This window comes from Falco rusticolus, chromosome 2 (genome assembly GCF_015220075.1).
Source record: "Falco rusticolus isolate bFalRus1 chromosome 2, bFalRus1.pri, whole genome shotgun sequence".
NCBI classification, from domain to species: domain Eukaryota; kingdom Metazoa; phylum Chordata; class Aves; order Falconiformes; family Falconidae; genus Falco; species Falco rusticolus.
In genome coordinates, this window is record NC_051188.1 from 3,632,318 (window position 1) to 3,655,312 (window position 22,995).

Below are 22,995 nucleotides of genomic sequence, written 5' to 3' on the forward strand. Positions count from 1 at the left end.
ATAAAAGCCAGCTTATATATGTCATATATAATATATATGTATGTATGTTATATATATAAGTATCACTTTGTCCTCTGCTGAAGAGAGAACCTCTTTAAATAGGGAAGTAATTAAGAAAAAATAGATGGGCAGATGGACAAAACAGGATGCTAGTGAGGAGTGCAGCTCAAAAACTCAGCCCCCATGACATACAAAAAAGGGTTGATGAGTGAGAAGCGAAGGCGTTTCCAAGCTATGGAAAATTCTGCTATCAGATCTCACCCCACACTTGATGAAAAGTGAAAATTTGGACAGGGAACTGGAGGTTCTGCAGTGGTCTGACCGCAGGCCAGCTCTGAAGTATCTTGGGGGTGGGGGGACTCAGTACCCCAGCCCCACTGACAGCAGTGATGAGTCACGTACTGAGGCTGAGATCGGAACTACACATTTTGATGTTTATTATGGATGTTTTGTTGAAAACAGACATATCACTGTGAAAAGTCATGAGATTGGGACATTATTTCCATACCAATGTTTTACACAAGGGGCTTGGCCAGACATTCTGTGCGCACTGTGCATAAATCCTTAAAAATGTACTGAAATAGTTGCCTACCTTCAGCTGAGAGCTCTGACATGCAGTATGGTGGACCCCGAACAACCACTTCTTGTAGGATGATTGCAAAGCTGTAAATGTCCCCTTTGAACGTGCCTTTTCTGTGCATGTCTGGGTCCCTTAGTAACTCAGGAGCTGTCCAGAGCAATTCTAAAAAATTCAAGAGCATCACTTTTCTTACATTTGAGCTCGGACTATTGCAAATTAGGTGCTTAAATAAACACTTCATTTCAGTCATTTAAAGAAATGTTGGAACATACTTCATTATTCACTGGATCAAGTATTTTGCTTCTTGTGACGTATTAGAAATATTAAACTTCCATCTTGACAAAAAAATTTGCATTTTCAAAATTTAACTCTACCTTTTAAAAAATTGTTGCTTTACAAACAATTTATATCCTCTACACCAACCCTGAACTTCAGCATAAGATGTTTTCTCACCATTGCAAAAAATTTAACACCTTTTTTTGTTTAAAAGTATCACTCAGGCAAAATGTTGGTGCTGAAGCCTGGATTTCTTGTTACAGTTGTTGCTCTTTTACAAACAACAGCTAATGAAGTATTTTCTGTAGCTCTCCTTAAATGAAAGTAGTTTGTGTAAAAGCAGGTTGTGACAGTCTGAAACATGATCAGTCTTCATAATCTGATAGTTCAAGTGATGAAAGACACAGTTGTAAAACATACCTAGCCTCATCTAGAAATGAATCTCCCTCAAACTAGGATATTGTTACCCTGGGAACAGTGCAATCTGAGTAATGGGAACAAGGAACATGTAAGCTGCTGCAATATATATATATATATAACTTTTGTAAGGGAGGAGAAGAAGGTCTTCTGGCAACTGCCCTGACACACTGGAAATGTGTAGGAACCAGATCCTGTGACCGAGGGATCAAAACACTACATACTAATTGAAACCAGGTTTTAAGAACAAACTGGGATACCAGAGGAAACCCAAGGCAATAGCAAGGTGAAAGAAATCTTGTCAGTCTCCAAACCTGGTCCTACGAGATGCTGTCCCTAAGTGGTGGGGATGCCACATGGCAGCCTTTGGTGATTGGCATGTAGATGATATATTTCAAAGAGACCTGTATCATCTTGAGTTTCAGATGGCTCTTTGCATTTGGATTAACCTAAAACTTCAAATGTAGGGTTGGGGCTAAGGATGTTAAACCAATTCCACCGGTCACAGAAACTCAGGACTGATCAGATTTCAGGGGCACTTAAATCCTTCTTCAGCTATGACAAGCTTCAGTTCTGTCACTGCTTACAATAAAATCTTTTTTCCTTACCACGGCACTGCTATTCACCACACTTTCAGGAAGTCTGAAAAACTTTGCTTATCCTTTACTGTAACAGTGCATTGTATACAGGTAACCAGATGCGGTAAGATTGAGCACATAAATCCTTGTGTGACCACTGGCCTGCACTTGCATTAGGACAAGCATCTGCTAAATCAATGGACAAACATTTTTTTAAGAAAAATAACAAAACCTTATGGCACCTACCTTCTGGGGATGGCTGAATATATGGGCATTTCTGTGCTTCTAAGAGCTCATTATAACCGTAGTCAGTGATCTTCAGCACAAATCGGCCATCCACAACACAGTTACGAGACTTGAGACGTCCATGGGCAAAATCTCGATGATGCAAATACCTAATTCCCTATGAATACATAAAAGATTGAGGCTGTTCCTTAAGAATTATACTATCCACCAGCAGAGACACCAAGTCAAATTGTCACCTTAGATGGCATTAGATACATCATTCACTCTATGTTAAATGCAGTCCTATCAACCCAAGACACTATGGGGGAAATCCAGTAACGGATTAGGAACAAGAATTAGGTTAGCTGCATCCCAAAATAATGCTGGAAAGGACTGGCAACTTTAGGAAAAGTCAAATGCCTCCCTCTGTATCCCTAGGATTCATTGTACTCTGAAGTTGTACTTTTAGACAAGGTTAAGAAGATGGGCACAAGTGGTACCCAATGGTTAGGTCAAGGGAAGCCAGTAAGAGCTGAATGCCCTTACCCAGCTCCCTCAAGGACGGTCAGAAGGTGGATGATCATGGGCTGTAAGAATAGTTCTGGCAGTCTACCTTCTGTAGGTCATCTGTGCCAGACTGGTAGTTCACTGTTTGGGTGAAAACACATGGGATGTGATTGGAAGTGTGTGAACGCTCGTTTGAAGTGAACACATGCATAGCCAACCTGTGGCAAGGGATGGCTACCGTTTGGTTCTATGCTGAATGCATTTCTGATTTATGACAAGAAAGGGCCTCTGGAATGTACAAATTTGTCACCAGATTCATTGTTCTAGGTGATCAGTTCTAGCTTGATGTGTGGTTTTAACTTCTCATCCTGCTGCATGGATGTAGTCCTATTACCCCAAATAGTGCTTCTCTCGGATGGTAACAAAATAAGAATAAGAGGTCTCCATTAAAGACCCTCTATACCAGTATAACTACAGTCACATTGGTTTTCCCTGCATTACTATAAAAATCCCAAAGTCCTGAATTAAATAGCTATGTCAATATAAAAGTCACATGCATGTCACGCCTCAGCAGGAGCAATGGATTTACTTTAATTAGATCCATCACGAGAGAGGACTTAAACATCCAATCCAGTTTCATGTCTTCGTTTCTCAGCAAGTCTTCCAGGCTTCCTCTGGAGCAGTGCTCTGTCACTATGGCAAAGATGCCACAGTCAGAGAAAAAGCCCAGGAACAGATTCACATTTTCATGACGCAGATCTTTCATCTGAAACAAGACAGTGAATCACAGCAAGACCAAGTCAGGTAGACATCTGCTCAGCAGCTTCTCTATATCATTAGGTGTCCTCACCATTCTTGTAGTCCCAGTCTTTCACACAAGGATGGGGAAGAAAACAACCTCTTTGCTGCTTACCTTCAGCTGCCCTGCAATCTTTCTAAGCTTTGCTTTTCTTAATCTATCCATTAAGACAAAGAAAGCAAGATAGCAAAAGCAAACAGAACAGAAATTTGTTTTTCTTTAGACGAGCTAGATTGGATCTTTCATTGGGACAAAATGGCTTCACTGGGGTAAATTGAATTCAGCATGTGGAGTCTTACTCCAGCTCTGATCTGATCTGGAAAGCAGTTCCAAGACTGGAAGATCCAAAGTCATCCATCAATGGTGCTTTTGGAGACATGCCCTGGTAAATTTGTTATATTTATGCGCATAAAAATGCTACTTCTATGTTAGGAGTAGCTGCCAACAACTAATGGCCTTGAATTTGGAAAATAAATGTGTCAGCTTGTCATTTAGTAATACAATAATAATAATAAAATTGAAGACTAAAAGCAAACTTCTAATAGGCATCTTAGCAGGAGGCACAAAGCAAATCCCAGAGAAATGCACAACCACGACTGTGCCACACTGTCATCAAATTATCCATGAAAATAGCTGCCAGTGCATTCTCCTGCCCGACACTGGCAGGGATTATTTCCTCCAAACTGCTCTGCCTTTGCACAAAAGGTCACTTAGAGGACTTACTGTACATTCAGCATGGCACCAGCTTTGAAGTGGCAGGTCCAGGGTGGGGTTTTGCAAGCTGCTGACTCTGCCACGTGGGTTATTGGTGGGTATGTCAGGTGCAATTGTGCATGGTCCATTCCACCAGATTTCACTAGACAAGACTCACCGACAGCCATGGCATATGATTCAACAGTTAAACAGGAGACAAGGAGAATAAAAATACCCTGCCATCGCAGAAGTGCCCCCGAGCAACCTTCCCTCCACATGCCCTGTCATCCCCTGTTCTTACCTTCCTCAAGACGTTGGTGGAGCTTTGCCGCAGATTGTGAACTGCTCCCGCCTCAAATTTTTTCAGCCACACCCAGTCTCCCTGTCCACAATACAGGTGGGTGAATGATAGAGCAAGTGTCTGAGCAGCAGATAACGTTGGGACCTAGGTCTGAATTCCACGTCCTTGACTTTGAAAGTGTTTGAGGGTTTGCAGTTGTCCTGGTTTTGGCTGGGATAAAGTTAATTTTCTTCTTAGTAGCTGGTACAGTGCTGTGTTTGGGCTCTGATGTGAGAACAAAGTTGAAAAAGCACTGAAGTTTTTAGTTGTTGTGGGGGTGATGTTTATACTAAGTCAAGGACTTTTCAGTGTCTCCGGCCCTGCCAGCAGAAGGGCTGGAGGGGCACAAGGAACTGGGAGGGGACACAGCCAGGACAGATGACCCAAACCAGCCAAAGAAGTATTCCATACCATAGGATGTCATGCTGCGTATATAAACCAGGGGAAGAAGAAGGAACTGGGGGACATCTGGCATGATGGTGTTTGTCTTCCCGGGTCCCCGTTATGTGTGACGGAGCCCGGCTGCCCTGGGGATGGCCGGACACCTGCCTGCCCAGGGGAAGCGGTGAATGAGTCCCTTGCTTTGCTTTGCTTGCGTGCGCGGCTTTTGCTTTACCAATTAAATTGTTCTTATCTCAGCCCTGGAGTTTTACATTCCTTTCCGATCCTCCTCCCCATCCCTCTGGGTGAGGGGGAGTGAGCCAGCAGCTGCATGGGGCTGGGTTGCCAGCCAGGGTTAAACCATGACAGCAATGTTCTTGGCAGTAGATGCTTTCTATACTGCACCTGAATAAGAATATCCACAGCAAACCCTCAAAAAATGGACTGAGGCAGGAGCTTCACTTGGATCAGAACTTCATGCCTGAAAAGTGTATTAGTGTCTGATAAACAACAATAAAGTGATTTAAAAAGAAAGTACTCTGCCCAGAACTTTTTTCTGGCATTAATGATCCAGTTGATTTTGCTCCTTTTCAGGAAAAACTGCCATGCCATTTTTTCAAAAAGCTGTGTTTTTAGGAAAGAACTGATGAATGTCATGAGTTTTCTTGGCCATTGCTTCTGCTTAAGCTCCATACTATCCTGTCAGCACTAAGGGGAATTTGATAGCCTTTAATCTGTGTATTTGGATCCTGTCCTGTAAGAAGTGGCCTTATTAGAGATGTCACCACCTAAAGGCTGTCTTGTAAGAAACGTTCTTCATGATGCCTTTACATGGTAATGTCTCTAATATCCTGTTAGTTACTGCTAGAGTCCCAGTTGGAGACACACCTGGCAACGTTACGTATGGATGTTGAATACCACCACTCACATGACTCCAAGGGTCAGAGCGAGGGTCGGGGTAGAGCTGCCTTAGACACTGGCAAGTCCATGCTTGGGAGTAACTTATTTTCACCCTTAGGGTCTATCAGCAGTTCTCCCATCCCGGGTTCTACAGTGCTGCAGCTCAAGACTTTCCTCACTTAATCAGCTCAGTGAACAGCAAGTGGTGGGAGAACACTGCACGAGGTCCCTACCTACCTCATACAAAGCCACGCTGGAGGTTTCGTGGGTGGCAGCTGTGCTTTTCAAGGAAGAGGAGCGGGTTACAGATTTCAGGCTTTTGCTGTCGGCTCCTATGCTGTTTGCATCAACCAGACTGTCCAAGGTCAGCCTCTGGAAGGCAAGGAAAGCAGGTGCAAGACAGTTACCACCTTTGGATGTAAACCTCCACTCCAGCTCTGCCTTGGGCCATTGATTTCACCCATGCTAGCAACCTCCCAAACCTCCCAAACTTCCTATCTCACCTCTCTGAATACCTCTAAAAGACCAAGGTTGATCCTGTTTGGTACCTTGAAACACTACAGCAGCACTTGTGATGGAAATGTCATGGATGAGAGACACCAGAGGAGGCAGGTGTTTCTCTTTGCATTGCACAAGGAAGTGTCTCCTCTGGAACAAGCAAGAAACCCGTATCTATGTGAGTGACCTATGCAAAGAGATTGCTCCACAGCAATCCATATTATTGGCATGGTCCTGGGCATGGGGCTGGTCTATGCCAAATAACAGTCCCCCAGGAGATCCCCAGCTCTGGAAAGGAGCCAGCACAGGCCAGGAATGGTTCCCAGTAGGTGGTCTGGATGCAGACAATTTTAGAGGTTAAGATGGTTTAGCTATATGGACGTGAACTATGCTAAGCCATCCAACCTCAAGAACAAAGAATAAGCCTCGGCTGTTAGAATAAACACAGCCAAGGGTACTATTTACATAATTGTAACGGCTTTCACACTGCATGTGCATCTAATCTAAGATTCAAAAACACTCAGCCTATGGGAAATTTTCTGATATGCAGGGGAAAATGAGACATGCAGAAGTGAAGGAGCTTCCTAGAGCTTCATGGGTATGACAATATCACAGAGCAAACCTGTTTTTGAGTGTCCCACCAGATTACTTTCATGAGTCGAAGGACTTGCCTTATTATATATCTCTGGGTTGATGAAGATGACGTCATCCAAGGTCAGTATTATCTTGTTAGGTCCCCTGAATAGCTGGCTGTTCAAGATACTACGCCTGCAAGAGTTGGAGAGTTACCGTTAATCATTTTTAGGTGGGTGACCAGTTTACATCACCTCTGAGCGCCCCACATCTGGCTTCCCTGCAGTATTAGGAAAGTGCAGCATGTGGTGTGGCAGTGGGGATGGACATGGGTGAAAGCAGTAGACAAGTCATGATGCCCTGGCTTAGAGTGAAATCCCCTGAGTCAAGGGTTATCCAATTCACAGATTACGAAAGCTGTAATCTCAAAGGGTCTCCATCACAAACAGATATCTTGAGTCAATCTGGTTACAAATATGAATTGGTTCTGTATATAATGCACACTTTGTTTTGCTTGGTTTTATTTTCCATATCCCAAATCATTCTCCATTAGGAGGGAATAATAGGTTTTATTAGACCAGCCAATCTGGCTGGTGAGAACACCAGCCTTTCTTAGGGACTGAAACTGAATCACGGATAATTTATAAAAGACGCCTGGACACAAATTACCATCAAAATAGGCTGGCTGAATCTCTCTGTTGTAGCATAGTGCAGTATGAAGCATACAGCAAGATACCCCCTTGCAATGACTGTCAGCTCATACAGAGGGAAAAGCTGCAGGGGATGAGCAGTTTGGCATGCGTGGTGTAGTGCAATGCGACATGGAGGTCTTGGAAGCAGTATTGATGAACCAGGGCTGTTTCTCTTGGTCAGGAATAATTAGATCAAGAAGACCATGCCGATTCAGATCTGCTTCTTCCAGGACATGAGCCAGATGGGTTGTCTATCATACAGTGTGTAACACAGAACAAATGCGCTTCTGGCCTCTCCATAGGATGCTGCTGCCTGTTTTCCAGGGGATGACTCTCTGCACTCGTTGGTAGGCTACCAGATTTGCAGAATAGCCACCAGCAAGAAAGAAAATTCAGTATACTCGTGAGAACAGCAAAGACACTATCTGTTGCTTGACTGCATCCTACTACTTGCACAGCTTCTTTTGAATTTGCAAGGCAGAAAACTCAACAAGAAATGTTGTACCATCAAGGACTATGTTCATGTTCATGGCACAGTTCAAACAGGCTTACGTCCACTTTGTGCAAATCGATATCAAACACTCCAGAGTTTCATTGTTAGTTTTTAGCTGAGATTCATCTGACAGTAATACCCAACACATGGCTGTTTTAGGGACTCAGAGAAGAGGCCGAAGTCACACCCCATCATTCTGGACCCCCTATTTCAATGGACATCAATGTCTAGCACAGAGCACAAAGCACACTGTTATCTATTAGACAGTCAAAAACTCTCAAGCAGAAACAGAGAAGGGAGAGGAAAGCTCCCCCATTGCCCTCAATGACACTTTTTGTTTAAGGAACTTTGTTTACACCACAGCAGATGTCTGATCTGCACAGACCTAAGACTTTTCCTGATGAGGTGGGCAACAGGACGCCTTTTGCTAGCTGTACTCTAGAAGGAATTCATTTCACAAAATCCCTGTACATCACCACAATTCACTTTTCCATTGCATGTATCACTGGGAATTTTAGAAGAACACAGACAGCTTTCTGGAGTTCAGAATGAGCCTTGGCCACACAAGCTCAGGTATCACCTGGTAGTCTTTCTCTACCACTTTGTCCCAAGCCACCCAACTCATCTTCATGCAAAAACCTCATCACATATGTACCTTTCACCCTTCCACCTGAAGAACTTGCTTGGTCAATCTCATCCTTTCACACAAGCATGGAGGAAAGCACACCTCTGCCAAAAGCAAAGCACAAAGTGTGGAGTGACTCATTTAAGCTCATGCAGAGCTAAGCCTGGAGTTCCCACATTTGAACTCAAACCATGCTGTGGTTTAAATTTAGTTCCAGACATGCCCTTCCCTAACATAAATCAGTCTGAGTCATTCTAGACCTTTTTTATTTTTTTTTCTTCCCTTGCAGATGGCCATACATCTTCACTCATGACTGAGTCTTCCCAAGCACAGTCTGGTACTTGTGGAACAGCTTACAAGTAGAGTAGGCAGAAAGACTGTCTTTTATTTACTTAATTGTAGAGGCTGGTGGCCAAGTAATAGATCAGGGTTTTAAAGTGCGGGTGGATGGAGGCAACCTCCTCAGTGCCTGCAGTTGTAAGATATTAGAAGCAGCTGTGTGTTATAAACAGGGGGGCTGTTTAGGGTGTTGCTCGCTGGGTGGCCTTATATAATCTGTGTTTGGAGGGATGATTCAGGAGTGGAGAGAAAACATGTTTTGGGATGATCTGAGAGGCAAAGCTGGATGGTGTAATCCAGGAAACTTTGCTCTGCCGAATTCATTGCTGCTGAGTAAATATGCCTTCTGATTTCAGTCACACGCTATATAGACATCAATAAGGAGAGAAAGATTATTTCAGGGGGCAGTTTGGAGCAAAAGATTACCTTAGGTTATGGCCTTAGTGTCCTTGCCAAAGAGCAACCCACAGGCCCTGGACCAACAAGTCCATGACACCTTGAGTATAGAGTCGGGACACAAGCATAACCTATGCAATTGTTGGAAACCCTCCCTTCTCCAGCAAACTACTTAATTTGCTCCAAAGATCGTATGCCCAGACCAATATATATGCAGTGTGAATGACCAGGGAGCTGGACTTGAGTTCAAAACAGGGAATAAATTAGCTTGGTAATAAAGAGGTACCCTAATTAATGGCTCTGAACCTTCTCTAGAGATATTATCTCTCTCTTTCTCTTTAGTACATGGAGAAAGAGGTTCAGCCTAGTGCTTCATAGAAAGTAGGAATATATTAGGGACAGAAATTCAGACAAGAATGATCTGGAGAAAGAAAAAGACATTTAACATGGCAGCCCACTTGGTCTCCACCCCAATGTTCTCAAAGCAGATTCCCATCTTTGGGTTTTATGGCATACTTTGAACTTCCAAAGTGATAGTCACTTTCCTAATGATTCAGAGCCATCATCCAGCTAATCCTTCCAGTAACAGACTGCAACATTCTTCCAAACCAGGACTGGATAAAGGGCAAAATGACTGCTCCTGGGACTGCAGAACCAATGTCCGCAGTGCTCAAGCCACTATCACTTTAAAAAGTTGTATTTGGTTTGCATGGCAAAGTTTTGGTAGTGAGGAGGCTACAGGGGTGGCTTCTGTGAGAAGCTGCTGAAAGCTTCCCCTGTGTCTGATGGAGCCAACACCAGCCAGCTCCAAGACGGGCCCACCGCTGTCTAAGGCTGAGCCCATCAGCAATGGTGGCAGCACCTCTGGAATAGTGTATTTAAGACGGGGGAAAATCTGCTGTGTGACAGCAACTGCAGCTGGAGAGAGGAGTGAGAACATGTGAGAGCAACAGCTTTGCAGACCCCCTGGCCGGGGCAGGAGGAGGCAGGAGGAGCTCCAAGCACTGAGCAGAAATTCCCTGGCAGCCCGCGGTGAAGCGCGTGGTGAGGCAGGCTATGCCCCTCAGCCCATGGAGGTCCATGGTGGAGCAAACTTCTATCTGCAGCCTGGGGAGGATCCCATGCCAGAGGGACCCATGCTGGAGAAGCTCATGGAGGACTGTCCCCTGTGGGAGGGACCCACACTGGAGCAGGGGACTAATGTGAGAACCTTCCCCATGAGGAGGAAGGAGCGGCAGGACAGCGTGTGAGGGACTGACCACAGCCCCCATTCCACATCCCCCTGTACCACTGCTGGGAGGAGGGAGAGAAATCAGAGAGCCTGGGAAGAAGGGAGGGGTGGGGGGAAGGTGTTTTTAATATTTGGGTTTATTTCTCATTATTCTACTCTGATTTAATTGGTAATAAATTAATCTGATTTCCCCAAGTGGAGTCTGTTTTGACTGTGATGGTAATGGCTGAATGACTTCCCTGCCCTTACCTCGACCCTCCTCTCATTATATTTCCTCTCCCCTGCCCAGCTAAGGGCAGTGACAGAGTGGCTGTGGTGAGCATCTGGCAGCCAGCCAGGGTCAACCCACCACAGAAGTGAAGAGATATGTGGCTGGAGAGCAAAAACCACAATCAAACCTTCTATGTGTTCACTCATTGTCTAAACTGCTGGCTGAAGTGCAAGTCTCCCACCAAAGCTAAAAGTAGCACTGAACCAAATACGTGATGCAATTCTCACCTGATCAGGGAACCCAGGCTCACAGCACCAAGCACCAGAGCAAATAACAGCATCACCCCCAAAATCATGACTGTAGGCTCAATCCCTGTGCAAAGAGGGGGAAAGAATTAGTGAACTAGAAAACCCTTTGATTTAGGAAATAACATTAAAAATATCAATATCAGATCATTAGACTACAAAGTTAAATATTCAGCCAGGAGAATGCTAGAAGGCAATTTTTATGCCACGTTAATCTGTGAATACACAATACTTACTGACTTTATTTACATGAGACTGCAACTACTTTATCTGCGTACTTTTTTTCTATACCAGACCCAGAGCCCTGAATCAGTGGAAAACCAGTTTTTCTTCAAGCAAATAAAGACTGGATTCATGGGGAAATATTAAGTTTTAGAGGCAGTTTCTGAAAAGTTCATAACTTTTTAACATTTGACCCTCTGCTTTCCAGGAACTGAAATGCTGAAAAAGCTTTATCATGTGGTACCAAACTGACGGCCAGTGTGAGTCACCAGCCTATCTGGGGTTCTTCATCCCCTGCTACAGATTTCTAATGCTGAAAAGAGCAGAAGAGAAGGAGAAGGCAGCAGTTGTTTTCCTCAACGAACCCACCAACACAAAGTACTGGAGACGGATACATTGCTCAAGAGCTAAGGAAAGCCAACATGAAGGGATGAGCTAAATTCCGGTGGGAACTGTCTGCTGTCTGTGTCTCTTCTGTCTTCTGTTTTTTTTTTTTTTTCTATTTTATTCTGTCTGTATTCAGCAATCCTTAATCACAAACAAGCACAGAGAGATCTGGGTTGATAAAAGGTTTGTAACTCTACGTTACACTTCCACCTAAATCACAGGGTTTTTGCAAGCACTGAAACCTAGAGCTTCCCAGTGAAAGATGCAGGCATTTTTGTAAATCGATGTCCTTTCCTGGAGAAGGAAGAGCATTTTAGCTGAAATTTTCCTGCCAGGTTTGGACTTCCTTTCTGCTTCAGCCCAGAGCCCCAGTCCCTGATTGTCCTCACACATACACCGGCCCAGGCTGCCCAGAGCAGCTGCGGGTGCCCCATCCCTGGCAGGGCTCAAGGCCAGGCTGGACGGGGCTGGGAGCAGCCTGGGCTGGGGGGTGGTTGGACCAGATGATCTTGAAGGGTTCCTTCCAACTCGAACTGGTCTATGATTCTATGATACTAATTAAAGATGTCCCTAACCATGGTGGTGTGTCTGTACCTGGTTATCTTTGAAGATCCCATCCAACCCCAACCATTCTGTGATTCTATGAAACTGTGTTGCTATATTAGAAGTCACTCTACTTTCATGCTCCAGTCTTGTATTATCCCTGTGTACCTCCACTTGAAAAGAAATCTGGCCACAGTAGAATAGATACTTTACACCCATTTCTCCACCTCACAGACAATGTAGATGCAGACCAAGGTTTCACTTCATCAATGGGTAAAGGAGACACAGCCAGCTTTCTCCAGGAGGTGGTCAACTTTAACACAGGGACAAACAAGACCACACCAAGCTGGCCTGAAGGGCACAGTTTGCTCTTCATGCACAAAGTCAGAGTGTTGTGGTCCCCACAAGAGCAGGTAACAGCCACCTAACGTTCATCCCCAGGAGGAAAGGGAGCTGCCAAAGATGTGCTCCCCTCCAGAAGGACAGGTGTGAGTGTGAAGCCAGAACACATCCAATAAAGGTCTTGCATAACGCTAAATCCATGGAAAAGGAGGGACTGGATCAGCTTAGAGGCAGACTTGCAGGAGACCTAGTGCTCTGGGGTTGTGGTCATCTTCTAGGAGACTTGTTACTAAAGAGTGAATGAGCTCTGAATAGCCCAGTCACAGTAGCATGATTTGGTTTTCTGGCTGGACAAAGGGTCAAATGCCTTCTGGACAAACAAGTGATGAAGTGTAGGGGTATGAGTGTCCCATGTCACACCTCTGCATGGCCTGCTAACATTTTCAGAAAGGATCTGCAACGCAGACCACAATGTGGTAGGAATAATGTGGAGTTTGTTAATGCTCTCTTCTGTATTCAGTCAGGGTTTTTTTGCTGGTTGTGTCTCCTAAGCTTCCCCAGGTAACCCCCAGAGACACTGCTCTCTAAACAAATCTCCTTTGAGAAAGAGTCAGAGAAATTATTTTGCTTATTACCATTGTGTATTACAACCCACAAGTGCTTGGCCACACTTTAAAGGACTCTAAGGCAACACGGTACTTGAAAGGCAGTGTAGAAAGCCAAGGAATAGCCAAGGATCTCTCCCTGATCATGTCCTTTGCTGAAGTAGGGGCACAGTTACACATCATAACATAAGGACTCTTTCACAGCTGGAAAACATTCGAAGTCCATCCAATTTCATTCACAGAAGCAGCATCTGATAAGCTGAGGGTGAGAGCTGGTTGGAACACAACATCCACAAGGGTAAACAAGAGACAGTAAAAGGACAAGAGAAGTAAAAAATAAACACCCAGATAAACAAACCCTAAGGAACAGGAGATAGCAAAGGCAATACCAAAGACCAGAGAGTTCATGGCAATGATGGATGGGCCATTGCAGTGACCATGCAAAGCCTTGAGGAAGCTCAACCAGAACTTTACAACTAATCAGAAGTGAAAGCAAGGTTATCATGGGCTCATGGGAAAGAGCAAACTTACAGGATACTTGAGGGAATTTGTGGGATTGTGTTAAACTCGTTAGGGGATGTTTTAAGAGGACTGTGAGAGTATGTGAAAGTTCTTATGGAATGTTTAGAGGAAAGGACAAAAACGGGGAAAGGGAGGGATGAGGATGTTTAAGTGTGGGGTACTAGAGAGGATGGGGATGCTGGTCACATGTAAGAATGTTGTGCATTTTTCCAGCCAAACCCTGCACCTGGTCATCACAGTCTGTACTACCTTCTTCTTCCCTGTTCCTAATTTTTTACCTGGGAGTGTGCTCTCTGCCTGTGTGTGACATTTGTAGTCTTCAACCTAAGCAACAAGTAAGATAAGTCCTGGAGCCAGCTACACATGAAAGGCCACAGATGTGGAGACGTCCGCTTGCACAAACCACCGGGTTTGATAGCTGGCTTTTTTGTTTTGTTTAAGTTTTTTGGGGTTTGCTTTTTTTTTTTTTTCTTTCTTTTTTTTTTTTTTTCTTGGGGAATTACAGGTTTGGACCATCTACCAGAGGATGAATTTGTATGTGTGTAGGAGTTGGGGTGGTGAGATCTGGCAGCAAGTCTGTGGCACGATTAGTGATGCATAAGAATGGGATCTGGCCATTTGTGTTGTCCATGTCTTGGCAATGCTGGTTGTGGGTGCTGGTGCCTGTATGTGTTACACCGTCGGTGACTGGCTCTGTCTGCAGGGCGTGTGTGTGCGCACGTACATGTACTGGGAGCACCTGCTCACCCTGCTCCCGGTGGATATGGGGTCAGGAACCACAGCAGCCCGGCAGCATCACATCCAACCCCCCCTCCAACCCTGACTCCATACAAAAGCCAGACTGAGACCTGGATTTAATTCTAGTCATAAAATTCAGTCTCTGAAACATTAGGAATAATAATAAATTACTATTTCACTGACAAATGCCTAGAGCTTTATGCTTTTGTAAAGGTGTGAACATAAAACCTGATCTCTCTCAAAATCAGTGGGATTTTTCCATAGACTGCAATGGGATGCTAAATTGCTATGCTGTTCCTAGTGGCAGTGCAAAATTAGATACATGGTAGCATTATATTTGTCTTTTCTGTAGCTTGCCAGCTGCTGTAAGATCAGTATATCTCCAGTTTTTATGGAGTGACACTGATTTAAACCAGCTATGGCTGAGCCAAGGGGAATGTTTTTCTCAGCTGCTGAATGAAATATTCTGTAGATGTGGTTAATTTTGTCTGTTTAAGTCATATCCTGGAGCAGTAGGAGTAAATGCTTAGTATTATAAGTAAATATGTCAAGTGGCAGCTAAGTATCGTACCCTGAGATTTTGGCTTCCCTGTGGACTTCAAAACTGCACCACAGTTGCCTCAAATTAAAAACAATAAGTAAAACTAGGGCCCAGACTCACAAACCTAGGAAGCAGCACGGATACCTCTGCCCCTAAGTCTTCGATTACCACCAGTGTTGTTTACAGTAACTCATTATTTTGCGTAATGATTACAATCTGTTCTTGCTGAGGTGAGCTGTGATGATCCCTAAAGCTGCATAGCTAACTGGGTAAAGAAGCTGGGGTTAACTAGGAGAGATCGTGAGAGCATCTGCTGTTGTGCAGCTCTTCTAGGCTGTCCTCCATGCAAATCCTCTTAGTGCCTTGTCCCCAGAAGGACGGGGACACAGTGCTGGGTGGAGCCTCTGACATCACTTGGTTGCTGTCAAAATAGGCAGATGTTGACTGTCAGACCTGGAAAACCCTTCCCAGCACACAACAGTGGCAACAACCTTATTGAGCTAAGAAGCAATAAAAGAGTCTTGTGGATCAATAGTGGGATCTCTGCATAGGACTCCCATTATGAACAGCATGATGACTGGTTATCTATATATTCATTTCTTGAGTTTAGACTTTTCTCTGTGGGGAGCTCTAACTTAAAGGAGCAATCACCTGGGGTAAGAGAAAAGATTAAAGAAAGATGCAGCATGGACCCAACACCATTTGACCCTGTTTTTCTGCCTTACCTGCAGTGCAGGGAATATCTGGGTCAAACCAGCAGCTGGAGTCTGGCTTGGGTGGAACTCCACTGGGAAAGTGGATAGCCCGGTTTAGGGATTCCACAGAGCCTGAAGACATGTCCAGCAAGTGGGTTGGGAAGAGCTGGTTCCCATGACCATCTGTGTCTAGTATCACGTAGTTGCTCAGCCCCTTCCCATGGTTGTCTGTCTCTACCCGGTGACTAAATCCAGGGAAACTGAAGTTTTTTGTGTGCCCAGCTATGTTAGCTCCTGAGACTCCAGCTCCTTTCCTCCGAGCACTGTCTATAGCCATCGCCATGAAGTATATAGCGTCATAGATTGTTCCAAAGAGTGGAGAAACCTAAAAACACGGGAGAAATTCAGGTCAAGATAGACTATTTCCAACCTCCGGTTTGAGATTTTTGGCAAAAAAGTGTCCCACTGGCTAAGCTGTAAACTCAATATTGAGACACCTGAGCATTAAGGCCCACAGAGTAATGGTTTTGAAGAATCTTAGGTTGAAGGTAGCTCTGGATTGGCCCAATATATGCATGACTTTGAATATATGTCTTTTCTTATGGTTGCTGCCCAAAATAGAACTTGAAAATATTGCTTTATCATGGGAAGAGCCAAGACTCTGAGCCTGATGTGCAGCTGGCATTTTATCACAACTTGCCTCAAAGCACTGTGCTAAAACATCTTCCACAATCGATCAAAATCAAAGGCTTGCCTCCCAACACAGGTGGGAAAAAAGTGTCATGCCCAAAGGATCAGTCCCCTCTGTCAGAACATTGTTTGTTCCTAAGATGTAAAAATCACAAAGCAGAGCCACAGCAAACTTGTTCTCTGGAGTACCAGAATTTTTTCTCCTTGCATTCCTCCCTTCCATACCATACTTGATTTAGGAACCTGTAACTTTTGCCTCCCCTAAAACCACACACACTGGCTTTTGCAATCACATGTCTATTCACAGTTGGTAGGTGAAGTGAGAGTATAGCCATATACCTGTGATAAAAACAAGAGTGCTATTGGGAGCCATAGAATTTGATATGTGTGATGAGATTCATTGATCAGATGTAGACACCTTCAGTGAAGAACCCTACCGTTAATGTAGGCAACCTGCGTTCTCATTATAGCGAAGGGAAAGAAATGAAAGCTTTCAAGGCTTGATTCATCTCCTCCTAAAGCAGACACCCGTGTAGATCTGATAAATCGTGCCTTAAAAGTACTTAAACTTTTTTGAAAGACCATAGTGAGATTGGAAGATTGACTCAGCTGAATCCTGCTTCACAGTGTGACTGATTCCCCAATTCTTCTTGTAATGTCTACAAGATAGCAACCAACTTGGGGTTTTTTTATGGGCTACTGGTGAAATTTAGATAATTGTGCTGACAAAGAATAACTTTGAATAAAATGCTAAGTAGAATGAGGCAGCAAAGATCCTAAGCATTTCCCTCTAGAAGCATCCAGTATTTTGTTTGCCTGTTGCACCCCCACCCCCCACCCCCCAATTCTAAGGCATGTGGACATCTTATTTTGGTGCTTTACAAACTCCATGGAATTTATCTGCCTTAGGAGACACCTCTTCAGCTTGTGCCTGCTGCTGTTAGCACATAGCAAATCAAATCTGAGAGCCTCAGTGACAACCCCATTCTCTTGAATTCCCAGCATGGCCTTGCAGTTGAACCAACTGAGTTAGATTGCCCAGCATCCAGGAGAAATATTCTTTCCAAACATATGCAGGCCACATCTAACTTTCACTTTACCTTTCTCAAAACAAAAGCATGCAGTCTGGGTTGTCTCTCCTCTGTGCTTTCTCTATAACTATTGCTTGTCCCATGGCTCCTGTTGCCAGGTCCCAGAAAAAATCTAAGAGAAAGAATATTTACCTGGGTGGCTTCCAATTCCCTGCTTATTTCGTCACTTTCTTTAGCTTCCCTGAATGCATCATAGAAAGTGCTTTCTCCAGGCTCCAGTGTGATAGTCAGCACAGCATCGTATGCTTCCTGGAGCTTGCTGTCATTATCAAAGACACTGAATGAGTTGTTTCTGTAAGGAAGACTGTACAGTAAAGTGTCATATGGAACAAAGACGTATCTTCCATCTGCTAGTCCCATTTCCAGAGCTTTTGTGAGTAAGATGGCTTGTTCCTTCCCTCCAATGAGCACAGAATGCATGCACAGGAGTATAACTGAAACACAAGGGTTGCAGGCAGCATTGGCAATCTGTTTGGGATTTTCAACACAAAATATCCCCCCCACCCCCGCACCCGCAATTAAAGAGCTGTCTGAACTGCTGTTTCAGGTCAGACCCTAATGGTCCCCCACCAATGCTATATGCTGAGGAAGCTGGAAGCTACACTAATTTTGTTCAGCCTTTGAAGGTCTGCAACGTCTAGCAAAGATGGCTGTGAGCATTACCCATTACCCATTCCTGGAGCTATACAGAAGGAGGAACGGAGAGAAGTTATGACAAAAGTAAGACATGAGCTAACATGATGGGTAGTTGTGGTCATTGCTGTCACTGACTGACTGACATGAGCTTTCCGTCTGTGTGCCCTGAGCTGACAGACACCACAGTCATTAGCAGTGCCCAAGCTCCACCCATTCACCCTGTCATCATATCTGCAGATTTTAGGTTGGGCACCGTGTTGTGTTTCAACATCTGGTCTGTGCTAGGCCATCCCACAGTCTGTGTCTTTGCCTGCAAAATGCCATGCAGCCGATGTCCCCATGTCTGGTGGTGGGAGATCTGAAATACATGTGTAACTGTTTAACAGGCTTTTGATGGTGCTCACTGACCTTTCATGAAAGGAAGCACTCCTGATCTTCCATCCAAGACAGTATTTCAAAACTCAGTCAGTGAGAAAAGCAAAGTAGGGCAATGATAGGAAAGAAAATTCCAAAGGAGACCTGCCAGCTACTAAACCAGGAGGGAGCAGGATCTCTAGAGTAGCTGTGGTGTCTCCTTAGAAGTATACTTGGCAAAGTAGAAGCTGAAGTGAACAACAGCATTTTCAGGCTGCTGAATTACAGGAAAGAAAAGGGTACTTCTAGGCAGTGATCATCCCATACTATAGCAGAGGGCTTAAGCTGGTGAGGTGAATCATGTTTGAAGAGGGATTGGTTCTCTCCATTGGTTGTGAAAGGAGCCCATCAACTCTTAACTCACATAGAGAGCTGTGATGGTAATGAGATGAATCAGCCCAAGGCAGCTTTGGTCTCGAGCATTGATTTGAGCACTGATAAAACTCCAAGTTAGACAGCCCCTTGCTACCCTTGTTACTCTTTGACACAGAAGTCAAAGTCTTAGCTAAAATGCATCCTCGTCTGGATCCACAGTGTTGACTGCAGAGGTGTATGTTCAGGATCAGAGCTCCATCACAGACTTCCTAACAAGGCTCTGAACCAGGAAAACATGACTTTTTCCTGCATTTTCTCAAAAGAAAAAGGATCATTCTTTACTACGCCCTGTACATCGACAAGGGCCCTTCTGCTGTTTTAGTATGTGGTGCGTAACACTGGATTTCACTTCTGATGCCTTCAATGAACACAGGTAGCAAGGACACAGCATCAAAGCGTGAGATTTTTGATAACCATAAATATAAAACCTTCCTATAAACCCCTCTTTAGATTTGACAGGGTCAAGCACAGACACCCGCCTACTAAATATTATTGTTTCGGAGAAGCGGGACCCAGTCTTTCCCATTGTAAAAGGCTGTTTTGCCTTATCTCCATTACATACAAAATGCCCAGCATTTTTTTACGTGAAGCCCTGGATCCATTAAGGTCAGAGACAAAATTCTGTTTGACTTAAATGACTTCAAAATTCCGTTCTCTAAGCTATGCCCATTGCATAACAATGCAGTCCTGCCCTGGAGAAAATAAAATCAAAATTAAATAAGGTAATGAGACTCAAAGCACTTACTTCTAATGTCACCAACTCCTTTAATCTCATTCCAGGTGTCTTCAATGCCTTTTTCCCCTTTATGGATGGATGTAACAATGCGTACAGGAAGCCCCTGGCTCCTGAGTGCACTCGCTAACTTGTTGGCTGTGTCCATCCAAATATCCTCATTGGAAGCGATGATGCCAACACGAGCCCAGTTAAAGTACTTCATTATTGTAAACAAAACTTGGGTTGGAGAGGGCAGGGTTCTTGCAAATGTAGGGTGGTGGATGGTGGAATCCAGTTTATAATTGACACACATCCATGAGAAGATGGCTTTATTCCAGTTTTCCCCCAAAAGTGTAGCCACCTCACAGAATCCAGGGTTCAGAGGGCCTATGAAAGCTGAGTAAAGCTTTCCAAAGCCAATGAATCTAACCAGAGCTCTTGATGTCTCACATTCTTCTTCTAAAACCACATAATCCAGCCTGTGACCAAGATCTAGAGAAGGATCTTTGCTTATTCGTCCCACTGCTAACCTGGCAGCCACGTGGGGAAAGGCTTTGGAAAAGAAGGGGTCACAGTTCCAGGGTCCAAGCAGTCCAATTTTAAAAACAGAACAATGTGCTGGAGAGCAAAGTAGGTTTATTCCCAAGAGCAGCCACCAGAGAGCCTGGAAAAATGTCTTGAATACGTTTCCCTTGTTGAACTGATACAATCTAATGTGCCTTGACAGCACCCAGAAGAAGCTGTTAGGGCACAGCAGGAGAAATGACATTGTTTTACAGGTGGGTAGATCTGTGCTGAGTTCTTCAGGAAGCCAGGCAGTGCATTACCAGCTGCTGGAAGAAAAGTAGATTACATTTGTCTTCCCATTACATGTATTTGTCCAGCGCATGTAGATATAGCTGAGTCAGCCCAAATTACACAAGAGTTCTCAGGGCGCGAGTCTTATGAGCTGCCAAAACCCTGCACAGGCATGTGGACAGGCACCACACAAGCCACTGCACCACACAGACGAGCGTCCAACCAGGTCAGATGTACCATAGTCCTTAAATGCACACTTATATAGACATTTTAAAATGCTTTGCAATGTATTCTGAAACCCAGCAATGAAGATTTGAGTCTGCCTGCAGCAGTAAACGCAAACTATCGATACACAATTTTTCAGTTTCTTCAGAAGGATAATTCCCAAATCACACAGAAAACCACGCATATAAGAAAACAGAAAGGTGAAATGTATTAAACCGGTAAGTAACTTTTGCCAATCCAAAATCCTCAGTGAGTTTTGAATATGAATCAGAACCCATACAAACATAAATGTACATACACATGCACACACACATATAGAGACCCATATATACGTACACTTAGAGATATGTATGTATGTGCATATGATTTTAAAACTTTCTGGAAAGGTTTTTCAAGGACAACTCATAGCAGAGTCTCTTGAACCTGACAAAATGCAAGGTGGATAAACAGGTAATTACAAAATGAGGAGGAAGGAGGATTACGGTTTGAATTTAGATAAAAAACTATTAAATAACTGTCAGAGCAAAAGCTTTGTGTTCACTCTTGGCTTAAAATATTCTTGGTTAAAAGCTAGGAGCCATAGGGGTTTTTTTGGGAATAACAACCTCGCCCTTCACAGCCAGGCACAGAAATCGCAAACCCACAACAGTCCGCCCGCCGTCTGCAGTGTCACCCTGTGGCGTATAAAACTGGCTGATTCAAGCAAGTTTGTGCTCTAAAAATAGCAGCCCCATTACACCAGCTTACCTGTTCATTACTGAAGAAGTATTTTTATCCTGGATCCTCAGCCACCGAGACATGCAATGCAGAGCACCGCAGTGCAGTGTGTGTGCTGTAAATGTACCCACTGGTCCTCTAGCCTGATGGAGAGAGACCTCCAGAAGGAGCCACCCACCAGCACAGCAGCTTCTCACTGGTGGCAGTCGCTATCCTTGAACATGGATCCCGCCTCAAGGACAGGCAATGCATGGTAAACCTCCCCTGTAAGCGTGCCTGGGTGCCCACCTCCTTCAACTTCTTGCTTGCATGGGCCTCTCCAACTGGGCGAGTGCTCTGAGACCCTCCACACTGTATCAAAAGCTTCCCATGTCCCTTTTGGTGAAGGCCATCCTTCTCCAGGGTTTCATGACTTGGTGTACATTCCCCCAAGCCTTTAGTTCCTCGATGAAGGCCTTGCAGAGTTCCAAGGCTGTCTTGCTCTGAACTGCTTCAGTGCAGAGACATACTCATATCTAATTTAGTAATTGTAGGGATGGCATCTTAAAGCTCTGCCCTTGGATTAGTGGGATTTAGCTCCTAGGATCTGCCCCTGCAGAACAGCTCCTTAAGTCTCCCTGCACCACAGCAGGGATAGCTCCTCTTCTGCCCTGTAAGCAGCAGTGACAAGAGCTATTTTAGGTCTGAGGTAAGCAGAACATTTGATTTTGGGCTTTACCATCCTGCTGATGCATTACATTCTTCTTTTCCCCATTTCTTTCTTGTACCCATCATGATGCACACAGAGCTTTCTACACTTGCATCAAAGTCTTCTTGGTTATTTGTCTGAGCCCTCTAGATATCTCCCTGCAGCTGAGCCCTCCAATAACCCTCCCTGCAATCCCAGATAGCTTCCTTCCCCAGTGAACCTGGCAATACAACTGTCATCCTGGAAAGACCTCGAATGTCTCATGCCTGTCCTAGCTAGGAAGCCCCTTGCAATAATTTAGCTGAGGTCACAGGACCTTGTGGTCTAGAGGGTCTTGTGGTCTAGCTTGTGGTCTAGAGGGAGCCATTTGTAATTCAACCTTTTAGTGGTATTAACTTCAAATACATCATATAAATTTTACATATCTCATTGGTGTGTGTTCAGGAGCAGTTCTTAATGACTAATGATTGAGGGAAGCCACAATCCACTTCAGATGCAGTGGAGAGAGCAGCTCTCCAGTCATTTCATTCATTCCCTCCTATTCATTCATCTCCTTGTGTGGCCCAGACCTGGGAATGTTTCTGGACACGTGCTTCATTGAAGATGGGTATAACTCAAGACAGTTATCAAGAATTACCAAATAGCTTTGCATTTGGAAAGTGCCTAAAGGACACACTAAGGTCAAGCTTAAACTAAGAACACTGCTGTGTATGCTACTAGTGCATTAGGTCTGGACACCAGGTTTTAATCAAAGAATGAAATTAAATAAAGTTTTTGAAGGTAGGAATCTGATTTTTTTTAACTGAACTTAAAAGTTTGATTTATCCATATACAAATATACCTACATATCTATCCTTATGTCATATGCTCACTGCTATCTTGGTTTTTTCAGTGTTGGCAATGGTGCTGCAGAGTTAATTCCGCTCAGGGTTAGGAGTCTCAAAATCTCCAGGAGCAGCTGCAAAACTCCAATGACTTACTTCTAGGGGAGT

The 22,995-nt window shown here is 44.2% G+C and overlaps 1 protein-coding gene across 4 annotated transcripts in view; it reads right to left on the minus strand.

Annotated features, from left to right (window-relative positions):
- GUCY2F (guanylate cyclase 2F, retinal) overlaps window positions 1-21,812 on the minus strand; it is a 53,635-nt gene extending 31,823 nt beyond the window's left edge. For 3 of the 4 annotated variants that reach the window (XM_037378140.1, XM_037378138.1, XM_037378141.1), the window contains exons 1-11: window positions 21,346-21,812; window positions 19,606-20,408; window positions 17,568-17,869; window positions 15,685-16,039; window positions 11,042-11,126; window positions 6,866-6,962; window positions 5,934-6,068; window positions 4,377-4,457; window positions 3,173-3,349; window positions 2,098-2,254; window positions 593-742 (exon numbers count right to left, since the gene is read on the minus strand). In XM_037378140.1, coding sequence (XP_037234037.1) covers window positions 593-742; window positions 2,098-2,254; window positions 3,173-3,349; window positions 4,377-4,457; window positions 5,934-6,068; window positions 6,866-6,962; window positions 11,042-11,126; window positions 15,685-16,039; window positions 17,568-17,869; window positions 19,606-20,344 — 2,278 coding nt within the window. In that variant the 5' untranslated portion in view covers window positions 20,345-20,408; window positions 21,346-21,812. The remainder of the gene's footprint in view (window positions 1-592; window positions 743-2,097; window positions 2,255-3,172; window positions 3,350-4,376; window positions 4,458-5,933; window positions 6,069-6,865; window positions 6,963-11,041; window positions 11,127-15,684; window positions 16,040-17,567; window positions 17,870-19,605; window positions 20,409-21,345) is intronic. The other variant, XM_037378139.1, reaches the window with a different exon arrangement.
- Between the last annotated feature and the right edge of the window lie 1,183 nt (window positions 21,813-22,995).